Below are 15,792 nucleotides of genomic sequence, written 5' to 3'. Positions count from 1 at the left end.
AAGTTATAACAGTGCTCAGAATAATGTAATATTTGAACATTAACAGTCCTAGTAAGTGATTTTTTTCATTTTTGCTTCTTTTGCTTCTTCTTCGTTCTTGCTTGTCCATTATGATTTTTTTTACACTTGTCTAATTCTGACATCTACAGTAAACACCACAGCTACTGTTTTCATACTCAAATTACCAGAGTATCTCCTGGTCAGCTGCAGGTCTACTGTCCATTGTTCCATAGTGGACAGTGGACAACACTGCAGTGCTTGTGTGTCTTCCATTTGTAAGTGATGATTAATAATTTATCACAGTCTCCATAGATCCACTGAGATAGTGGTCGGCTGCAGGCCACTTCCTCTCCCAAGGACAATGGGGCCATTTCCTGTGGGGTGTGAAGGCAGAGGGTAGAGAGAAAGAGCAAAACAGGCAAGTATTGTAAAGCGTGGACATCATATCGGAGTGTCCCGCCCTTGAAATGAAAAACAGATTTGGATTCTGGAACAGTGAGATTCATGGTCTGTTTGTCAAGATGTTACAGGAGTTGCAGCCAAGTCGGTCAGACACCAGCTCAGACATCTTTTTGACCCCTGCCCACAGGATATCCAGAAAACATCTTTGTTCCAATATGTCTACCTTTTATGGCTATATCCTGAGGTTTTATACCACAGACAGCTAGAGAGTGAACGAGCATAGAACAACTTAGCAACACCAGCAGCGTGTAACTCATCCTCATTGTACACTTCCATTTTATTAAAAATAGACTGTTATATGGATATTAACAAGACCAACCACACCACACCAACACAAGGTGAGTAGAAGTACAGGTTGACAGAGTCAGCATGAACTGCAGCCCCACATGAATCCCACTCCTTTAATTCCTGGGTAATAATCGAAATAACGAGGCTGCTGTGTGTTCAAAACAATGGCACCATTCATGTCTCTACAACCCCAGTGTCCACTATTCAGGGATATCTGAGAGAGCCCAAACAAGTAAAAGACATGTGGAAAAATACAACACAGAATGGGAGATTTGACAGTGAACATGTACACACGCACATCCAAGATATGATGGCACTGTCCAATTCAATAAATAGTCTAATAAACACCAAATCCCTCAAGCAACACATGAAAAACCCAAGAGTGTCAATAGGGCCCAAAGCTATTTTTTTGAAAAGAGGGCTGTCAGTCTGGACACTCACTCTGACCAATATAATGGCCTATATAACCAGTGTGCCTTGTCCCCCTCCGCCACTGTCTCTTTTAGTCTAGTTGCACACAGATGATGACTGTCACAATGGCCACAACGGAGAGAGCCATGACAATTTGCCCCGAGGCAGAACACAGTATATAGCTTGACCTATCTGAGACTGTCATTCAGTCTGAGTGTTTCACACAAGCTGCCAGACCTCTTTCTATGCACACTTTGTTGCCGCTTCAGACTTCACTGGCAGTCTCTAAAGAGGAGATATATGTAATCATTTCTTTCTTTCTGCTTTCTTTCAAAATGTCTAAAACCAGCAGTATTTTTCAATCATTCTGTTATAATGGAACTTCTATTTTCTGTTCTTTTCTTTTCTGTGTGCACATAGGAGCACAGTCTTTCTCACACTGTTTCTCAGTCGATTTTTGGTACATTTCTTGAACTGTCCTCAAAACAATTTGTACCAGCAGCACCACACAATGGATTACCTGCAAAGCCTCGTAACTCATAACTAACCCTTGGTTTATATCTCATAAGTAAATATTTATGTCAATGAACATGCCAGTGCCATCAGAATCCTTGTGTCAAGAGAGTCAAAATGCTTAGCCTTGTTTCCTAGTCATATGTATGTAGCCTACATGTGTGTGTGTTTGTGTAACAGTAAATGTACAGCATGTATCTGTATAATGTATATTTACTATGAAGCATTACAGGAAGTATAGAGTATTGCAGTACAGTGCACATTGTTGGATTACATACCTGTTTTGTCTATGAAACGTTTGGATGACAGAGGACACGGTTGTTCTCCCAACATTCGGACATAAGCAATTGACAACGGTATAATAGCAAACAGGGGATAATTGTATATGATCATTTGCATGAATGTGTCGAAGCATTTGCAATTTGTTCAAAAGGATGAGAAATTGGTTGTATGATTTGCACAAGTGATGAGATGATGTGGAGGTTGAACAAGTAGCTTTGAGAATTTCAAACTGTAATCCATGAGTCATTTAACAGATAATGAATTGGCAACAGTTTTGATAATTGACTTAGCTACCTATTTTTAAGTAGGAATGGAAAAAATGTAATAAAATAAAATGAAATAAAACAAAACAACAACAAAAAAACCTAACTGATTGGAGCACCTCAAATGTTGGTATTTTGTAAAAGTCTTCTGTAATTGTAAAGTGATTTTGGACTGTTGTGTAACAAAAGAGGTTGAATTTCACTTTCACCAAGTATTTGAGAGATAATTGCTTTCACATTCAAGTTATACAGAAGAAACTGGCTTCAAGCATGACTCAAGAAATGTCAAACAATAAATGTCTCTTAAAATGTCACACACACACACACACACACACACACACGCTTATCTCTCTCTCTGTCTCTCTGTTTCTCCCTCTCTCTTTTTCTCCCACTTCCTCCTTTTCCACCCACCTAAAGTTTCACAGAAATCTGTTTTCAGGAAAATAAACCACAAACTTGTGAAACGAACAGACAACAACTATAAGTGTATCGCTGAGTGAGTGAGTGAGTGAGTAGCACCTCCGACAGCGTATCAGTTCTCGTCTGCAGTGACTCATTTCGCTCGTCTGGTTTCGACTTGTAATCAAGGTGTGGTCGCTCGTCATACCTACAGGTGCACGAAATGGTTGTTTGCGTAACTGCAGTCTCCTATAACATGAGAACAAAACGAATATAGACACTAGCACTAATGTATATCCATATATTACACTCAAATGTTACTACACAGTACGATTCAATATGATATAATGTATATATTGTGTAGGTATACTGTAGGGTCTACATTTTCTTGTCAGTCTAAACAGGCTATGAGCTGTACTTTGCTCTTATGTTGTAAAGTAGACAGACAGACAGACAGGCAGGCAGATAAATAGACAGATCTTTATTTATCCCCGTGAGGAGAAAATTCAATAAAAATATTTGAATAATAATAATAATGATAATAATTTAACCCCATGACGAAATTCAAGTTTCACAGTAGCAAAGCTTTGTAGGAATAGAAATGGGAAAAATAAACAATGATTACAATACATAGTCTATAGATAATAAAATATGTAAGATATATAGCCTATGCAATGGTATGTATCAGTATAGTACAGTATAGCCTAGTATAGTATAGTGTATAACAGCATGAATGGTACTGCCATGACACAATTAAAAAGTGCAAACAATAGCTGTATGTTGCAAGCTTGATAAACAGTGGTAAACAGTATATGAGCTTGTCTTTTATTTATATAGCCTAGTTTACTGTTATGTGGCAGCTATATGAATTGTGTCATGGTGCATATTAAATAAACAATTACATTTCCATAAGAGAAAGCTTGTTTAACATGGTATACCTCACCGTTTTGTTGTAACTCCTTTTAAATATACAGTCTATACATTGAAGGTTATTAAAGGCAAGTTTAAAGAATCAAACTTGAGTTTTGCTGTTTATTTTTGTAGTGACTATGGTTTGCTTCCCTCCCCTCCACCTCCCCTCCCAGTGTGCACAGTGTGTGGAGCTGTGGCAGGGTGGGGTCGGGGTGAGCAGGCGGGGTCTGGGCTGAGGTGACGCTTCTTTTACTCATTTTTGTTCATAGGACTGTCGGCCAGCAGCAGCAGCAGCGGCAACAGAGGCAACAGCGACGGAGAGAGTGGATTGAAGTGGGCGAAAAATATAGAGAGAAGTGTCCCGTCCGAAGAAAAACACATTGTCCTGGAATAATCTTTAAACGCGTGTCCGTGTGTTTTTGACAGGTAAGATTCACTTAATGTATTTTTGCTTCTTTTTTTTCCTCCGACAGTTTTCAAACTGCTGCGTCTTTTGTCTGTGACGTGTTGTTTTTCCCTCTTCTTACGTACAGTCATTTCTATTGTGCTTTCCGTACCAGCGTGTATGTTTGTGTGGGGTAATGTTTGGTTACGTTTTTCTCTCTCTTTGCTTTACCTGCTGGGTTCAAATTCAGCCTCGTACTGGGAATCCATTTCCGCATGCCTTAAACTGGCCACTACTGCCTGCCGTTTAAAGCAGCTCGAGCTCTCCGGCCACCCGAAAGTTTGCCGTCGTACATGAAACTCACATTTTGACTGTTAACAGACATTTTTCTGCTGAATCATAACGATGTTTGGCTCAAGTATTGACCGTTCAACTTGACGTCACTTGTCAATAGTGTCCCACAGTGCCATTAGTGTGTGCACGCGCTTTCATATGTGTGTCTTTGTCTGTGTATGTGTATGTGTGTGTGTGTGTGTGAGAGAGAGAGAGAGTCCGCGTGCGAGAGGCAGGTGAAGAGAAAGATATTAACAACAAAAAATGTTCAAATGTAAGACATTTCAACTTGAAAAGAAAGAGGAGGTTACAATCACAAAGTGTGAATGTCACATCATTTTATGGATGTCGATAAGAGCATAGCAACGCGTTTGTTGTTCCAGCTAACTTATAAATAAACTGAAGCAATGGTCAAACATTAATCTTCTGCTATTTTGATGATTGAATAATTGTCACTTTTAAAATTAAAAGTGGTTCAGACCTAAATATTTGTGGTTTTGAGCTGTTGTTTGGATAAAATAAGCCATTTATAAACATAATCTCAGGCTCTGGGAAACTGTATTTATTACAGTTGTCGGATATTTTTATAGACCAACGATTACTCAAGAAAATTGTCAGCAAATTAACCAATAATTTAAAGTTGCAGCCCTAAATTGAAATGTACAGCATCAAGAACAACAACAGTATATATAATAGAATGATCTAATTGCACATGGGGGGGGGGGGGGGGGTAAGGTCTTGTTCACACACATCTGTAAATATATGACCACCATGAATCATATCCCTAAAATGTGTTGATGTTGCTAGAGTTCCCATCCACTCCCACACTGCGGGTCATGCCAGCAGTGATGTTTCCAGGTGTTGCCAGATCCTCCATGATGTCATTACCTTTGCAGATGCTCCTGTCTTGACAGGAGGACAGTGGTATTTCCAATCCTGCTTACTGACATTTCTTTCATTTGATTTCATGAGTAAATCCACTGAAATCAGCATCTAGTTGAAATGACTTTGATCTTATCCGCTTTATCTTATGCGATTAAGTCATTTGCGGTGTCCTCTGCAGCCAACTTTAATATCCGCCAAAGTCAAAATTGACACAGGTCGCTTTGGAATTAGATGTTAAACCAGACGTTCCACAAAACTGAGCCTCCTTTGTTGTTCATTACCGGGATCATTTAACACTGAATCACATTAACCATCATGCTCTCCATACAAGTTAAACCATCACAAAACAAATTTGTGGCATCCGCCTGGTTTGGAGACCAGTGCGTCCAGCTGAGGTTGTTAAATTTGTGTCAGGTTGAATAGGACAGAGTGCCAATACTCTCTGCCAGTTTGGCCTCCACCGAGCTTGCTGTAGGCCTGTGTCATCAAGTAGCGCAGCAGCAGACAGCACCCTGGTTGGAAAGCTGTTCCTGTCTGCCCTCGGGCAAGAGGGTGGATGGGTGGTGGGACGATAGAGGGGGAGGATGGGAGGGGGGTGACTTACTGTAGATTTTGCAGCTACAGCTGTGGTGGCACGGTGATAATCTCCCCCCTCCTGCTTAATTCCCTGATACTGTCCTACATTAGCAGAGCAAGAGGCCAGGAGATCCTTCAGTTTATAAATAGGTCTACACTTTTCAAAGGGGATTACTGTATGGCATATATCCTAACCTCTTTGTCTCGCTGGAAGGATTTCTTTTTCTGTGGATTCACTGTCTTACCTCACCTCTGTCCCTGTCCAGTGGTGCCTGACTGAGTACTTTCCAGGGGCTTGGTTACAGGCTACGCTCAGAGCTTACACGTCGTGTGACCTGCCCTGTGTTTGCGTATCACCCTGTCTGATGTGTTCTACTGTTCCCATGGAGAAGGAACGCAGAGAGATAAAGTTTCTGTTCAGGCTCGACAGGGGTCTTTGTGGTCGATGTCAAAGGACCGGCGGTGCAACAGCATCAAAACACAGGGTTAACCTCCAGAAGTGTAAAGGAAAATTGTCATTGTTGGATCCAGTGTCTGGAATTAACTTTTTGACTCACCTGCCAATGGGGGACTGATCAATGAAGAGAAATCCATTAAGTCAAGCATATTTTTTACAGGCTAAATTAATAATTGCCTTTTTGTGTCACATGTACTTACTCCTTGTGAATGTTGCCACGTAATAGTTATTTAATTAACGGTAGCTAGCAGCAGACCAGCAGCAAATGACCATTTAGCTTGTCTATGGTGTGGTGTGTATGTCTACACTGTATAGAGACAAGCATGAGTAATTTCCTCTGAGCCATCATGCTAGATATATTATTACATGGCAATTTTGGTACCAGCATTTACCATCTAATGTGCGGCTAGCCTTACGAGATTTACTCACTAAACAGAAAATCTTACGGCATTTGGCGCTCGGTGGGTGTTAATTTGGGTGTCTGCGTGGAACCCAAGCATATTCGAGATATTTAAACCTGCAGCCTCTCAGAAACCCAGTGCTCCATTCATTATGATTATTTCCAACCAGAGAATACCACAGAAATAAGTTGTTATCCTCATGTGACTTTTAAAACGACTCCAGCCTTTACCTATAAAAGTGAACTAGACAGATGCAGAATAGGCAGAAGAGGTTAATCCAATCCAGCCAAAGAATTTTAGTGCCTCTTTATTTGGGATAGTAAAATAATTGGCAGCATTGTCCCAAAAAGTATCTATTCATGCAACAGATTTCTGCTGTCTCTGGAAAAAAGAAATCAAATCGAATCTGACGCTTCCAGCAGAGCTCACAGTAGTATAATGCTGAGCAAGTAAAGTTGGCGTCGCCCAGCTGAACCCTACCCATGACAGTCGCTGACATGAATTATTTACTTTCAACAGTTCTCCTGCTTGAATCAAACCAGGGCAAGAAAATGTCCCTTACTTAAAATGTCAAAGGCCTAATGGCTGTTTTTTTATTTTTTCTCTCTCTCCTCCACCACTCACACTTTAAAGCTGTTGTAACGTGTGCCAGGATGGTCATTTCAAGTCAACTTCTATCAAAGCTCTGTCCAGAAACGCCCACGCATCAGCCTGACAGCGTGCTGGAAATAGCCGAACCCTACTGTTTTCGTCATGAATACATTACCATTGATGATTTTTTCATTATGGACTGTGAATCCAAGCAGGGAGGGAGTGAACTAGATTCCTGCACTGACTCAAAAGACAAAGTTTTCACAGTTGGATGATTTGGCTGTTCAGCATAGTGACTCTGATGAGCCCTGTGGTGTCTGTTTTGCCTCCTCCTCCTCCTCCTCGTCCTCCTCCTCCCTGTCTCTTAATTACACTTCCATGAGAGATTGAGTAAAGTGAGGACAGCAAGGGTGTGGTTGAAACGGAGAGCAAATCACCAGGGGAACTGGTCTCAAATGGATGTTAATTTTGCATATCGTCACTGTTGAATGAAAATCTGATAACTAAGGTTTTTTTTTGTTGTTGTTGTTTCACTGCTTGTAAAGTATTTCATGCTCTCATTGTTTTAGAAAGTTGTGCAACCATGGTGCCTGTGAATACTCTACCAAACAGCAGATAAATGCATGGGCGTTTCAAACAACTACAGCTGTTGTACTTCCTTTTTCAATTCTTCTTTGTTCTTTTATAGAAGTTGACATTTTGCAGGTTTTGGTCTGATGACGGCAGTATATGACACAAATGACATAACTGTTGATTTGGCAGTATAAGTAAGTTGTTTTATTTCAATAATGTCAGCTCAGTCTTCAAATATTCTGATTTTTCACCCACTTGTTTCTTTTATTTTGGTTTTAGTTTGCATAGAGAAGAAGAAAAAAAAAACCTTGAACTTGATCCAGAGGAGTGTTGAATTCTTTAGAATCCCTTCAGACTTTTGGCCTGCTCTCCCAAGCACCCCCATCCCCCCCACCCCTCCACTCCCCCCGCCTCTAATCTCCCTGAAAAATTAATCATCTGTCACATTGCCTCAGCGCTCAGCCGCACACCGATGCGTAGCAGCAGCAGTTCCAGCTAAAACTAACTCTTCAGGCCTATAAACAGGGCTTTTGAATTTCGTGCTGGCCACCAAACTTGGCCCGTGAACACACACAAACACACAGAGCCATCTTGATGCGCTTCAGCCTCTTTGGTCGCATCCAGTAGGGACACTTGAGACCCGGTTTCCTTTTCACTGTGACAGCAGTCAATGGGACAATGCTGCTACTCATTCCCTCTCTGCCCCAAACAAAGTAACACAGAAGCTTTCTGTGCCATATCAGAGACTCAGTTCATCCTCTTCCTTCCTTCTGTCAACCAAACAACATGAAGGGAAGCACACTCTGCTTAGTTCTAAACACAATGTCACTGCCTCAAAAACACCTTCTTTAGCTCAAACTGAGCAGGAGAGCAGCAAATGTTCAAATAATAACTTTATTTTAAGAAGATACTGTCATTTGATTTCCACATCATTATGATTCATCATTTTTTTGATATGGAAGTTTATCTTTGGTAAACTTCTGCTCCTCCGCTTCCTCCCATCGTGTCTAATATGTGATGGACTTTTGTGAACTTTGCTGCTGTGCGACCCACGCAAATGAGAGTGTACTGCCACACAGGGTACACCACACCCCCTCCCTCCCACCTTCTTCTTTTTTCTTTTTTTTTAACTCATTCTCCCTTTCTTCATCAGCCTCATGTAATCCGATCCCGCTCGGCACTCAGGCACCTCCTCCGAGACAGCTCACATTTCCTTTGATTCACAGCGAGATCCCACAGGGAGTAAACAGCTACATACCAGTTTACAGCCACCGCACTGCATCCATTGGCCCAATCCAGCTCATTAAAGGAGCAGCAGTGAATTAGCTGACAGATCTAGGGCCATTATCCATTCTGCTGCTTATTTTATTCATTGGCACGCTGACTGTGGTTGACTGTGTCGTTGGGAACGTTTCCAGATGAAGCCAAGGAAAGGGAGCCCGCTGTGCTCTATCTGCCACATATAAACAGATTCACTTTGTGTTTGTTGCACACTAGCAGTATCTCTGTTGTTTGTTCTCTCTCTCTGTATTGGCTCTTGGCACAGAGACCCTGCTATGGTCTGGATTTTATCAGCTGCTTGTTACAGTCATTTGACAAATTGCTCTCTCTCTCTCTCTCTCGAAAAAGTGAACGTTTTTTTATAAAATGTTGACACGAAGCCGAGCTCCTCTTAAATCATCCTGGAGTAGTTTGTCACCATAGTTTCGTGTCTTCAACAGGAACAGTGTGGGGAAAGTACAGCTTCTACTTATTAACTTCCCTTCACTGACCAGACAGGCCCAGCAGTGTTTTGGTGACTCTGATAATGTTGACCGCCACTTCCTGTCACCCACCACAATAAATCCATTAGCTGTGCACCACTTCACATCCTGCCATATTGATTTATAATGAACAGTTAGCCCCTGCTGCCTCCATTACGGTGCCATAACAGCTATTGTTGGACAAGTGGGGACTGGTGGGTGGGGGGTTTTGGGGACCAGAAAGGTCTGGGAAGGGGTAGTGGGTAGTGGTGTTAAGCTGGACCCCTTTCCCTTTGGGACAGCTGAACCCCTACTCTATGGAGAGAAGGGATGCAGAGAGGACAATGTTAAGTGCAGCCTGTCTACTCTGAGGGGGGGGGGGGCTCAGCTGGCTGCACTGGTCATTTACTGTCAGGAGGATTGGATTTGACTGTGTGAGCGCAGGGTGTTGTGTTAAAGTCATCTGGGAAGCAGTTTATAATAAGAAGGAGTGTGTGTTGCATGTGTGTGTCTGGAGCCAGCATATATGTCAAATACATGATCTGTTTGTGTGCAGATGGCATGGGGAAGCTTTACAGATGTGCCGTAACATAATCTGCTTTATTTGTATGTCAGCCTAAACACGACATTAGCAAGCCTGTTAGAGCGCCATATGAGGTTAAGTTTCTACTACAAAGCTGTAATGCCCCCACGACCACGACAATGTGCACTTATTATCAACAAATGATAAATTGTTTTTGTGTGTGTGTGTGTGTGTGTGTGTGTGTGAGAGAGAGTTAAAGGGATAGCATGACATTGTGAGAAGTATGTTTTGTCTTTCTTGCCAAGAGTTAGAAGAGAAGATTAATACCACCCGCATCTGTATGATGTATAAAGATTCAGCCAGGAGACGAACGTAGCTTTGTTTCACATCAAAATAAGCTGTTGTAGTTTTTAGTGGGTGTAATGTCATCTTAACACTTCTATTATTTAAATGGATTAAACAAATGAGATACATGTCAATTAGTGGGCTTTAAAAGTGCTGGTACAGCGGATTTTGCCTTCAGACAAACAGCAGGCTGGCTGTTTCTCTGTTTCCAGTCTTTGTGCTAAGCAGAGGCAACCAGCTCCAACTTGCTCCACTTACGTATTTATCATGCAGGTGTAAGATTGGTATCTTCTCACCTCACTCTTATCAAGAAAGTGACGAAGCGTGTTCCCAATAATGTCAAACTACTCATTTGAATCTTAAAAAGCTTAATTTTCTCAAGCAGGCGTGTTTAAAAGGAAAAAGAAGGAAAGCTTAGCAGAGCTGGACAGCTAAAGCCTGCTGACATGTTATTTACGCCCATGCCTGCCAAACAGGCATGAGGGTAAATAACCAATGACTGCAAACATAGTCATGTATGTTAGGAGCTGCTCTGGAACATGACCAGAGTTCATTTCCAACCCCCTGGGCCTCTTCCCTGACCCGATTCATTCCTGGTGTGACAGAAAGAAGAGCTTAGACCAGCAAAGTCACAATCAGGCCCTGCTGGAGCGTTTTTGTTTATAAGCACACTCAGATGGTAACCACGCAACTTATTAATCAGCGGGAGGATTTATTGTAAAGAATTTGAAATGTTAGGTGTACAGTTTAGCCCCCCTGGCCATTAGGTGTATTCAGCCTCACCCATTTAACTTGCACACCCACACTGCTGCCACACCCTTGAGTTGAGAGCCTGTCACTGCTGGGGAGACACTCCCTGTCGGACATGCCTGTAAGGGGGGGGGGGGGGGGGGGAGGGTTAAGACGGTGAATGTGATCTCCATGTTTTAGAAGGGTTATCATCCATTGTTACAGTAGCCATGTCTTCTTCTCCTCTGAGTGAATCAGTGAGGGAGTAAGTTGGGTTTGAGAGTGTTTAAAAAAAACAAAAAAAAAACAGTTGTGAACAAGATGTATACTTGGACACAAGACAGATTGAATATACTGTGTGAGTGTGGAATGTCACACCAGAGCTTCAGCACGGATGCTGAACGATATCATCTGTGCTTTTCTGCTGCTACGCGTTCACTGGCAGCTTACACTTATACGCATTCCTGGTTTTACTGTGCAGGCCTGTTTTGTTTTTCTTTTTTTAAAGAAAGAAGAAGCCCCCTTAAATCATCCCTAGTGGCTGTTGCTTAACATGATAGTGGGAGTGGATGAGTGTGAGGAGTGTTTTTATTTCTTCCATGTAACTGCATGTCGGTTAATGGTGGTGATGAGAGTGATGAAGCAAGGTACAGTGAGAGTGAGAAGATGCATCACTCATTAACTGGAAGAGAGCAAAGTCCAGTCAGAAGTACACCATACAACCAATGGCTTTTTGTCAGAGCCGAGCGGGGGAGGGAACAGCTGATAAGTCGCGATAGTCAATTATGACTGAGAGACACTTTGTATGAGTTCATAACCTCATTCTACTACCAGCATAAGACACTAAAAGAAACATTTAGCTTAGATTTAACTTTTGCTGGATAATTTTCTTGCTGGTTTTCTCGCTGGAGCGCGCGCGGAGGGGGGGAGGTTAATTATAAGGAAACGCATGAGGGAAAAAAAACCTCAGTTATCAGTAAACAAGTGAGCCCTGCTCCAGACATCAGATGGGTCAGCAGATAAAAAACCCCACAGTAACAGTGCCTAAGCGGAGTTTCGGTTACCTAGGCGATTTACAGGGCGTGTCGCGGCATTGCAACAGTTGGCTGAACCCGCTGCCTCGCCCAGGAAAACAAAGACTACACAAACACTGTCCCTGATTTACAGAGAACAGGAACGTTCTGTCACCGTGGACATGCAGCACACACTGTACATGCATGCAAATCCAAATGTCCCAAAAAAAGTCATTTATATCACTTGTATCTTTATTTTCTTTAAAATGTTCTGTTGGACAAAAAAACTAACTTAGAGAACTTAAACCTAACACTCTGATTTACTTTTCCAAATGAGTCAATGGATAAATATTGGTAGTTGCTTACCATCTTAATGAACAAGTGTTCATGCTTATGGGCCACACCTTTACAAATAAGAAGAAGCATAGTTTCTGTCTGTGCCCTGATGAGTCAGGGTATTATCTGTAAAGTAGCATGTAGCTGCAAGTACAAACAGTCCTCTGGGGCTTGGCCCTGCAGGATCTCATGCCAGACTCACAACAGCCTGAAACTCACTGCTCTCTGTGAAGGTGAGGGGAAGATAAGAGGGGACATGCTGGGGACTGTTCAAGAACATCAGATTTAGGTGAACATATTTTGAATGCACGCAAATCAACTCTAGAAAAGACACAATAACCGCAGGGACTTAGAAGTGAGTCTCTTGTTGTTTGTAGACTTTGTTGCATCTACAGAGAGAAAAGTGCGGACAGACTGATGAGGAACATGCAGTTTACACATTTTTCTGGTTTGCAAACACTATTGTCAGTTTCAGCTCAGTACACATTTTGAAGGAAAACAAAAAGCCCTCGCAGGAGTTTCAGTCACACACACACACACACACATATGCACGCAGTGTGATGCCTTGGGGGAGAAAAAGTGGGCTGGGCCAGCTGAGGGCCTGAAACATCATCATGCAAAGCCACAGGGCGAAGAGATGAAGAGTGGTGCCTTCATGAACAGAAAGGCAAAGCAGTTCATCTTTCCTTGACTCCAAACCCACTGATCAATTTTGATTCCTATAAGCTTCCAAGAAGTTTAATGCAAGCAGAGGTGAATGTGGTAATTGAGGTGTTTATAGTCCATTTTGTGCTAACGCAGCAGTTTGACGCCCTGACTTGTTTTATTAGCAGTAAAGACGGAAGATAAGCGAGGTTGCTTATTACATGGAACAGCTAGCTGGTAAACAAAAGAGCTTCAAGGAGGGAAATATGTCTTTTTTTTCTGTCTGTTGAAGCCTTTGTTTGTTGACCTTGCCATGTGTGGACCCCCCCCCCCCCCCCCCCCTCCACCCCAGTACCTCCAGTACATCTGCAGCGCCTGCAGAAATCAGCACACACTTACATTTACACACACAGAAAGCACAATGCACTGCAGCAAAGATTCCTGTCAGTAACAGTCAGACATCTGAAAACATTAACCAGCACAGTGGATGCATTGTACTGTCGGTCATATGTCACATGCAGTGGCAGACAGCTGTTATAAATGTAGATTTTCTCTGTGGTTGATGAGACTCAGGCGGCAAGAATGTGGAGGCAGAAAACATTCAAGTTCAAACAGCGACAAGTTATTTTGGATTTGTGGAGCCTCATCTAAGGATAATCTGTCTTTTTTTGTTTGGTCTTTATTTAAAGGATTCACTTTCAATAAAAGAAGGATCTTGTGCGAGTAAGCAAACCATAGAAAGACCGCGACATCAAATTGAGTTACACACAGAAACATTTCCTACATATTTGATTTCATATTTGGCTTAAAGTGTTTATGCTTAATGTCAAGTCTTGGATTCATATTTTTAACGTGTGTATTACAAACATTTAAAGGTGAAGTACATGAAACAGATACAGTGAGATGTCTTTATGAGGGTTGGTACTTAATTAAATGAAGTGAGACAAATGATGTTCTTAGGAAAACAAGATGATTCATAAAGAAAGGAGATCAAGAGATAACTTGCACCAACAAGCTGTATGCCAGTTATGTAATCTGAACGCCCGTTTATAAAAAACCACACACACACCTCAGGATGGCAAATTACTGTAAAGTGTATGAATGAGGCTCTGAAGGTAAATAAGCGTTAAAAACAATATGTAGTAGGATTTGAAATAAGGCAAACAAGAGTTAAAGTAAAGTTGCAGGCATTTAGAGCAGGAGGCTTGTGTGTGACTAGGAGCTTGCTCACCGTCTCTACACACACGCACACACACGTCCACCGGACTCAAAACCTGACGAGCAGGTTCCTGATCCTCATGCAGTAGGCTGTTCACACGGCTAAATGGGTGGAGGCTTGGGGTGAAAGGTCACTCAGGCTGACTAGCATTCTTCGCTTACAGCTGTCTCTCCACCCACTTCGCTCTGCTCCCCCGTGAGCCGCTACCGCCACTCTGCGTTGTCATTTTCAGGTCAGGGTGAACAGCCGGCTGGGGAAGGAGGGGGTGGAGGAGGTGGGGAGGGTTGGGTTATCTTGTGAGCTGTCATATAAAATCGGAATGACAGTCTTGCGTAAGACAGCCAAGATCTTGCTGGAATCTTGACTAATTCATGAAATGACGCAGATGTGTGGTGAAATGTCTTATCATTTATCATCATAGAAATGAGAAATTCTGACTTTGGCTCCTTTTTTTTGTTGTTTTTTTAGGTTTGCTCCATCGTTGTTTTGGTAACGGGAGGCAAGGATGGCAATGCAAAGTAAGTGATACACAATTTAGCTCTCTTTAGTTTATGTAATCCTATTTATTTTCCTTCCATTTCTGCAAATTAAATCAACATAAATTCATTATATCATCAAAACAGAATAATGTGAATATACATGTAGATTTTAGATGTAGCTTTTTCATGTTCATTTTTGTTAATCTTCTCATTCTACAGTGCTTTTAAGGTAGCTGTTCCACATTTTGATTGAGACCTTTCCTACTTCCAACAATTGTTCTCATGTTTTTATATTGAGGTCATTTCCTTAAAACAACTGATAACTAAAGGTTACTCTGTTGAAAGACTTCTTTTTATGTGGCTTAGCAGTAAAACGCACGTCCACTGGGGAGAAAAAAAAGGGGCATTATGACTTGTGTTGTACCATTCTGACATCCCACTCTTCCTGTTACGTGCTCGGCAGTGGGTGAGCCTGACAGTGGCATGGTGAAGGTGGCAGAGTGGCAGCAGACGATGTATAGCATGGACTCAGGCATCCAGTCTGGAGCCACCACAGTCAGAGATGACGATGGAGATTACACCTCCTCCAAGCATTACACCGTGACAACCACCGTCACAAAAGAAGCGCCCGGTAAGACAAAAAACAAGAGCCACAGCAGCCAATATGCTAATTATAGCCTTTGCTTTAATGAAATGTGGCCGATTTTCTCATTATCATCTCACTTCTTGGTAGACTTGGATTCCCAGTACACCATGACCAGAGCCCAGCGGGTGCGGGCTGCGATGTTCCCAGAGACGCTGGAGGAAGGCACGACCATCTTGTCTACTCAGACAGACCCGTCCCAGATGACCAACGTCCAGCGATTGGCTGAGCCCTCCCAGTTGCTCAAGACAGCCATCATCCATCTGATCAACTACCAAGACGACGCTGAGCTGGCCACACGTGCCGTGCCTGAGCTCACCAAACTGCTCAATGATGAAGATCAGGTGATGAATGCAGAGCCAGAAACTAGCTCTATTTTTGCTGGAT

General features: G+C 42.2%; 1 protein-coding gene across 2 annotated transcripts in view; it reads left to right on the top strand.

Annotated features, from left to right (window-relative positions):
* The first annotated feature begins 3,793 nt into the window (after window positions 1–3,793).
* jupa (junction plakoglobin a) overlaps window positions 3,794–15,792 on the top strand; it is a 34,161-nt gene continuing 22,162 nt past the window's right edge. The window contains exons 1-4 of one of the 2 annotated variants that reach the window (XM_053341294.1): window positions 3,794–3,956; window positions 14,752–14,801; window positions 15,226–15,393; window positions 15,496–15,749. In XM_053341294.1, the coding sequence (XP_053197269.1) occupies window positions 14,789–14,801; window positions 15,226–15,393; window positions 15,496–15,749 (435 nt within the window). In that variant the 5' untranslated portion in view covers window positions 3,794–3,956; window positions 14,752–14,788. The remainder of the gene's footprint in view (window positions 3,957–14,751; window positions 14,802–15,225; window positions 15,394–15,495; window positions 15,750–15,792) is intronic. The other variant, XM_053341284.1, reaches the window with a different exon arrangement.

This window comes from Scomber japonicus, chromosome 2 (genome assembly GCF_027409825.1).
Source record: "Scomber japonicus isolate fScoJap1 chromosome 2, fScoJap1.pri, whole genome shotgun sequence".
NCBI lineage: Eukaryota > Metazoa > Chordata > Actinopteri > Scombriformes > Scombridae > Scomber > Scomber japonicus.
This window is presented reverse-complemented; position numbering and strand designations above follow the sequence as displayed.